The sequence below is a fragment of the Neolamprologus brichardi genome, chromosome 14 (genome assembly GCF_056152115.1).
Source record: "Neolamprologus brichardi isolate AB-2024 chromosome 14, ASM5615211v1, whole genome shotgun sequence".
NCBI lineage: Eukaryota > Metazoa > Chordata > Actinopteri > Cichliformes > Cichlidae > Neolamprologus > Neolamprologus brichardi.
Window position 1 is genome coordinate 22,795,247 of NC_142117.1, and position 7,993 is coordinate 22,803,239.

General features: G+C 39.4%; 1 protein-coding gene across 1 annotated transcript; it reads left to right on the forward strand.

Annotated features, from left to right (window-relative positions):
- The first annotated feature begins 290 nt into the window (after window positions 1-290).
- gvin1l2 (GTPase, very large interferon inducible 1-like 2) lies at window positions 291-6,942 on the forward strand. Its single transcript, XM_087851519.1, has 3 exons — window positions 291-333; window positions 1,813-6,709; window positions 6,798-6,942. The coding sequence occupies exons 1-3, from the start codon at window positions 291-293 to the stop codon at window positions 6,940-6,942; spliced, it is 5,085 nt and encodes a 1,694-aa protein (XP_087707645.1).
- Window positions 6,943-7,993: the final 1,051 nt, after the last annotated feature.

Here is a 7,993-nt window from a genome sequence, read left to right on the forward strand (position 1 = left end):
ACCACGTTCATTCTGTACTTTGCAAAATGATCCATCTTTTGAGATTTTCCCTCGTATTGTTGCTAGGACAACAAAGCTTTTTACAATGCCTATTCGTGTGGTATTTGCGGCATTAGACCATATAGATGTTGCATTGCAGGTTACATACCAGTAATGATTTTTGCTGTTATTGTTTGTTGTTTGTTTTGCTAACAGGGTTCCAGCCAATACTTCATACGTGGTGATGTGGTGAACCATTGAAGAAAAACTCATTTAAAAGAGAGCAGAGAGCAGCCTCATCATTTTCAATCATGTCGCTCAAGCGTCATAAAAGACTGAGCAGCAAGAAGAAAAGTATGTTTCCTTTTTGTTCTTCTGTTTTGTTTGTCAGGGGTTTGTGCATCATTATCATGCGTTTCATTCTGAACATTGTTTTTCATACTTAGAATACTTGAACATGCTGTGGGTATCGTGTAGCTATTTTGAAAGTCAGTGAGTGAGTACAATCATCAAAGAAATGCCTATGTTCTACAATGATTTTTTTTTTGTAACTAACCTACTGAACTCAGTCACGTGTCATTCGCTGACATGATGTCAGGTCCTCCTTAAAAATTAGATTTAAATCTCATTGAGATTTTTACCTGGTTAAACAAAGGACTAGTTTCTTTGTATTTTGATTGGAAAATGGCAAACGGGTGCAATGATTTATTAAAAGATATGCACACTTACATGGAAAAGCAGCATATAAGGTAAAAATAGACTTTGTACACTTCTGATTAGTTTGAAAGTCAATGTTTGGAATGACTGTGTTGAAAAACAGCTTGAACTCTCTTAGGCAAGTGTTTTTGTAATTTCTTGAAGAAGTCATCAGGAATAGATCTCCAGGATTCCTGTCCTCCAGTTTCTTCATTTTTTTTTATGTACATCATGCTGAGATATGACAAGAGTTATTATAGCATGTTGGTGCAAAAATAACATTTTATGCCTGCCAATATTTTAGTTTCAGCTAAAATATTGGAACAGATGATTATCATTTTGTAAACATTCTTCTAGTAACAAAATGTCTAAAGATATCATGAAATTGAATCTTTGCTAAGTTGTCTGTTATGTATAAAATAGCACTTGAATTAGCTGCTCTTTTATGCTTGAATAATTCATAGGTCATTGTTAAGAGGCTAACACACAAACAAATCATTCCTTTGAAAATGGTAAAGGACAAGGACTGGACTGAAAATAAGTGGAAAAGCAGTCAATGTCCAAAGAAAACCCTTGAAGTACTTTCAGAAAGCCTGGACAAGTATTGCTCAAGACAGCTTAAAAAATTTAAGTGTGGTTTCTTGGAAGAAAATGTAAAGAAACTAAGGATGACACAAGACTTTTGCCCAATACTGTGCATAATCTTGTGTTTTGATGTAAATAACCAGAGCCCTCTTGAGTAAAATTGTATTTAATAAGAATGCATACCTCTTATTACAATTATTATGAGTCCCACAAACAGACATACAAGTATTAGTACAGTCTGATAACCTTTGGTAACCTCATTTGGTGACCTAAAATAGTATGGGGCTACAATGATTTTGGAGATACTGTTGAAAAAAACTGTTCTTCATTTCTCATTTCTTCTCAGTGGCCAAAATTAAATGGTGCTCATAACAAACATAATAATTTGAACAGGAATCTGTCAAGTTTTATCTTCAGAGGTATGATTAAAAGCATCTTTGTGTAATTGGACTAGTTTTTTGTAGCTATTTTCTGTCTTACTTATTTTATCAAAGTCTGTGTCGCACTTAAATGGATAAAGCTGTGTTTTTGGGATGTTTTTTTTAAAACTAGAATCTCCAAAGGATAATCTCCAGGCAGAGGTTCTGCATGAGCTCGGCTTGGAGGCCTACCAGACTATACCACTGGATGTCTCATCAATGCTAGACATTATTACTTGGACTCTGGGGAACCAATCTCCTCTAGAACCCTGTGATCTACCAAAAGCTTTCCTCCAGTGCCTTTGGCTGCTCAGGCAAGATGCCCGGACTCCTTGGTGTGAGTCTCTTCATAATCTTGTTACAAACGATGACAACAATTCTACCGGGAAGGTGCTCAGTAGTTTTAAAGGAGATAGCCAGGGTGCCATCAATCCACTTGATCTAGTCACAGCTGTCTATATGTCTGCTAGCACTTTCCTTCAGCAAGAGATCTCCAAACGGATGGTGCAGTGCCAATTTTCTATACCACTGGTCCTTCCAAACAAAGATCCGGAAGAGCCTAGTTGCTTCCTTCTTTGGCCTTTAAGAGGGATTGTGGGCCAGTGGAGATCTCACCCCCTAAATAACGACAGGCGAATCCAAGAGGGGGATTTGGCAACCACATGCATGCCATTAGTTTCATTTGTCAGGCTTGGTTGTTGCAGTGTGTCCAAGTCACAGGTGCTAAACCATATGTTACGTGGAGTCACATCTTCCTGTCAGACATTTCTCCACAGGGGGATGGAAAGAGGGCAGCTGCCCAAAAGGCTTTCGAGTGGCCTGGTAGAAATTGGATGGCATCTACCCACTGGAGATAGCACCAAAGATGTCTTCCCAGTCCCTTTGGTCTTCTCCAACCTGCGGGGTGATGCCAGTGCGCATAAGAAATGTCTTACCTTTTTATGCAAGGCATCTTCAGCTATAGTTGTTTTCTGTGGAAATCTTAAGGAGAAGGAAAAACTACTTCTTGCTTCCTGTAAGGATACAAACAGCAAACTAATACTCATTGACCTTTTAGACACTGAGAGAAATGAGAGCAGAGTTGTTGGTTTTGTTGATGAGAACCTTGAAAAGTACATGGGGCTTCCCGAAGAATCTGTGATTCAGGGCAGAGGTCTGAGTGAGGACGCACTGGCTAGTAAGCTATGTGATACTCTAAAACATCTGCTACCAGACAGACTGAAACTTATTACGCTTGAGGAAGCAGCACAATTTGCGGCGGATATAGGCCTAAATGTGGACGAAGGACCCATTTGTCAAAAAGCCATGGCCTCAGTGGAGGAAGTGTTGAAGGGTTTAGATGAGGGATCTGATGAATATAGGCGTAAACAGCTTCCTCTGCAGGGGCCTTTGTGGAGCAAATTAGCAGAGCTAGAAAAAGCAGAGAGTAAGCAGAGAAAAGAAAGAACAGAAATTGACCCCCAGCTACAAAAAGAAAAGAATGACATTATGGCTGAGTTGAGGAGCTACAAAATGACCCCAGCTATGAAGATCTTTACAGATGTTCTCTTTACCAAAGATAAAGTGAAGAGAGCTTACTTTCTTAGCTGGCTCACTCTAAGACTTAAGAAAACTACAAAACAAAACAAGACGCAAGATCTGCTCACAAATCTACAGACAGTAAAGAAAGACAGCATGCTGGTAGATTTGGATAAGCTTGAACAAAGAGTCAAAGACATCCCTGGAGACACCGGTTCAATATTTCAAGAGGGAACAGAAATACAATCTGCAGGTCTAAATTTGCAACTTTCTGAGCAACAGTCTGAAGGAAGCCATCAACTGACTGTCTCAGAATCCAAAGAAAAGACCACAGAACCACTGTCACAACAGACAGACCATCAACATGACGCAAACATGGCGCAGGAGACATCCATCATTTTAAATGAAAAAGAAAATGTATTAAATTCGGTCTCTGAAGACCAAAGCTGTCTTTTAGAGTCAGGAGAAAATAGCACGTTGCGCTTCAAAGAGAAAAAACCAAATGAATCAGAGCTAACACTCACTACGGACAATTCTGGCAAGCAACAAATGAGCCTTGATGATTGTGCTGATCCCTCTTATGAACCTGATACATGCGCATTAGGTCCTGAGCACTTTCTGCGTGAGATAGGGCTAATCTTTGAGCTAGCACACATCAGCCCCAGCAGCGGAAGCCAAAATGTGTTACGTCTCCCTAGCTTAGCTACAGATCTTCTTCTTTATGGGATTCCACTTGAACTAATGGATGGAGATGCCTCAAATATCCCCATCCAGTGGCTGGGCTGTGTCTTTGGAGAGCTCAAACGTCGCCTACCACAAGAACAGTGTAGGACAAGAGTGCTGACAAATCTTGGCGACTATAATGCAAGGAATGCAGAGATTCTTTCTGCATTATTTGGAGTGAAATTCCCTGAATGGAAGAAACAAACCTCAAGAGGGGTGTACATGGTTGCCCTGTGTCTTCCTGAAAACCTCAGAAAGGACATGAAGTGTGATGTTTTGTTGCTAATTGAGGTCAGAGGTCTCTGCTCAGTCTCACTGGACAGCAAAAGAAATATACTGGGCAATGACAATGAAATGGCTACCTTTGCAACAGGACTGAGTGACTTTTTACTGCACAGCATGTCTTCACACCTTGGTTCTGATTTTGAAACAAACCTCAGTGTCAGAGTCAATGCTCTCCTGCGAATCAAAGAATATGGCTCCATGCCATTTTGCCAATTCTTTGTCCAGAACGAAAACATAAATAGTAAATTACAAGCATCACAATTAAGGTATGTTTCTCAGCTGCTTTTGCAAACTAGCAATATTGATAAAGATGGAAATACCACAAGCTGCACAGTCTCTGTCAAAGGACCATGGAACAAAATGTCCCTCTCTGAACCAGTTGATACAGATTATAGTGGGGATGTTTTAAAGTTTAAAGAAATCCTTTTTGAAGCATTGAAGAGGAGTGCCGCTAAGGCAGAAGCCCCAGTTTTGCCTGAATTTATGAGGCGTTTGTATTCTGTTTGGGATGCGATCAAAGAGGAATCATTCTCCATTGGTCTCCAAAACACTGATATAGCTTTGGCATTTTCTTTGTTGTGCACAGAATTTTTCTACTGGGAAAACAATTTACTGGATAACATGAAAAGTTGGCTAACGGGTGCAACAAAAAAAAACTTTACCACAAAGGGAGAAGCTTTGGATGCATCTATTCAAAATGACCTTCTCAGTGAGTTAAAGAAGGAAGCCAGTGAGGAAGTCAAAGCAGAGGCGAACAAATTCAGGTCAATAGCAGAGACATATGTGATGAAAGAGGAAACTCTCAAAATGAGATCTGACAAATTCATGCCAATCCTAATGAGCAATATTGACAACCTACAGGACAGAGTAACTGATGAGATAACGGAAAGGTTGGAGGCAGTCTATGAGAGCCATTACTCTTCCACACAGCTTAAAAAATTTAAAGCATTACTGGGAAAAGAGCAAGAATCCAAGGTAGATGCACTAGTAGAAAAAAGCAAGACAACAAAAATTCTTCTGCAAGATACAGAGATAGAGGATGAATTTGAGGCTGTGTGGGGTAAGATATTGTCCAACTTTGAATTCAGGCCTTCAGAAACAGAAGATATAACTCCAAGAGTAGACGATATTCTGAGACAGAATCTAATCAGCCGTGGCCTCCAGAAACACATGAAAAAGCTTGAAATGATTGGCCAGAACCAGAACTCTGACTTCCAAGTTTGCGATGAGCATTTTGGATACCGCAGCAGATTAAAGCAAATGTTTGAAGACAACAACAAACAACACAAGGTAGAAGCTCAGCAGGTAGCAAACAATATCATAGAGGAATGCAAACAGTATATAGCAGATAAGTGTAACAAACCAGCAGATTTCTCTGACGGTTACATTACAGAGCTGTTGCAAAATATTGAAAAATCTTTAAATGAAAAATCTGTGGAAACTAGATCAGCTTTTGAAGTGGATCTGAAAGTGTATCTCTGTAATGCTTCTTGCCAAGACTTTCAAAACCTGCATAACCGCTATGCCAAAGACGCAGAACTCTTGACATGTATCACTAAAAGAAAAAGCATGGACTTGGCAGAGTTTATCTATGACTTCAGGAAAAGAGACCAGTGTCAAAGGGTGGCCCAAGAATTCATCTCCATGGTCATCAAGCCCACAGTCTTGGATTACATCAACAGACCCCTGGGGATATCTATTGCAGAGGAGATCCAAAGGAAAGCTCAGCAGTATCACTCCTCACAGGCCTTCCACCAAAGCTTGCTGGAAGAGATGATTAAAGAAGATCAATTTGAAGTCTTCCTGGAATATCTGCTCTTCTATGACAACTTCAGACTCAGGAAGATCCAGAAAACAGTGACAGCTCACCTCACTGAATCAACCAACCTGGGACAATGGAGGCATCAGAGACTCTGTGAGATTGTAGGAAAAATTGAAGAAGCAGTGAACGAATCCACAGAAGGTATCAGTGGAGTCCTGAATGATACAAAGCCACTGCTGGAGAGAGTGTGTCTCACTTTAGAGAAAGGTGATGTTAATGTGATCAGGACCTGTCTGACCGGACCCCTGTTTAGCATCACTGTAGAATGGAACCGTTTTGCTAAATGTTTACTGGAGTCAGTGGCTGCAATGCAGATGGACCTTGATCAAGAGTTCTCCAAAAATGTGGATGCCACCCAATTTCTTAACTGCCTTCCAGTTCAGCCCCAAGACTACCTCTTCAAAAAAGTGAAAGGCTGTGACAAGCAATGTCCTCTCTGCAGAGCCCCGTGTGAGGAAGAGGATATGGGGCATGAGGCTCACAATGCCTTGCTCCATCGACCTAAAGGCATGCAGCCTTATGCCTCTAGTTCTATATCCTGCATCAGTTGCCCTGAAAGCATGAGCGAGGACAAGAACACACATGATACATCCACAACAAGAAATGTTCTCCATTCACTCTACCCAGACTGGAGCTTCTCTCCTGACAACCCAAACAGCACAAAGGCCAGTGATTACTGGAGGTACTGTGTGACTTAAACACTCTTTATTGTAGAAATGACAGTATTATATTAAATTTAATTTATTAAATGAACAAATTCTTCGTTACAGGTATGTGCTGGTGAAGTTCAATGAGAGGTTTGCACAGGAGTTTAAACGGGAGCCGACAAAGATTCCTGAGGAATGGAGGAGAATCACTCAGGAGCAGGCTTTAAACAGTCTGAAGGAGGTGTTCCTCACCAGAACGAGTGTTTAAAATACTGCATTCAGTTCAGCTAAGAAAGAACATTTGTTCATATGTGAAAAACCACAATTCAACCATGGAATTTAGATGCTGGGTTTTAAGGTTTCCCACCTGATTTGAAATAGATGCAGAAGAAGGACTGCTCTGTGCTGATGTTATTTATTGTTTTTAACAGGTTCAACTCAATATTACTTAAAAAAAAATACACTTTGAAATATATATATAATATTGTAAATAGCATTTCTGTATAAACATTATAACAACAGGAAAACACATTTTATTTTTTTCATTATTTTGAAAAGGAAGCACATTATTAATGTACTTTTATAACATATAAAATCATCAAAATAAATCAAATATATTTTCCATTATAACTTTTTTTATCCTATATTTTGAAGTATAAAAATAATATGCAAATATGTCAATTATGATGTCACACCACAGTGAAGCGTCTAACTTGTGAAATGTCATGTAAAATTAAACTAAAAATTAAAAACAATTAATGTCTCTTTGGTAGCACCTGCTGATATTTGCTCAATTTAGTCATGTGCTTCCCATAAGTAGATTCCTCCATCTGAATTTTAAAATATTTTGTCATCTGGTGTGTTCACCTGCTAAGTGTTGACAGGTGAAATTTTACAAGCACTATATCTCAAAGGCTACATACACTATCTCTTTGTCTGGACGCACATGAAGAAGCTCTAATGACACTAATGTTTGCAGCTTCCTTCTTGCCTATTCAAGAAAAAACGTGTAGTACACACCCTACTGTTTATCAGTAACATGAATCACAAGGGGAAAATTGTATGGAGAGATAAGTGAAATGGTGAAATCCACAAGAGGGCAATATAGGATGGAGGAATTCAATCTGAGATTTAAACAATTTTCACAATGTTTTGGTTCAAACTTTAAAACCTGGGAATCCAACAACATATTTCATTCTTAATTTTACATACCTGCTGCATATTCTCCTCAATACATTGTAAAGAATGTGTGGTGATGACCACTACAGTCTGGGATTTGAAGTGGGCTGTCTGTAACAGCTTTCCTGCACCTTCAGCTA

Coding starts and splice junctions, on each gene's coding strand:
- gvin1l2 (XM_087851519.1), top strand. CDS start 291: ATGTCGCTCAAGCGTCATAAAAGACTGAGCAGCAAGAAGAAAA. Junction 334..1,812: donor ACTGAGCAGCAAGAAGAAAA/GTATGTTTCCTT, acceptor TTTTAAAACTAG/AATCTCCAAAGGATAATCTC. Junction 6,710..6,797: donor AAGGCCAGTGATTACTGGAG/GTACTGTGTGAC, acceptor TCTTCGTTACAG/GTATGTGCTGGTGAAGTTCA.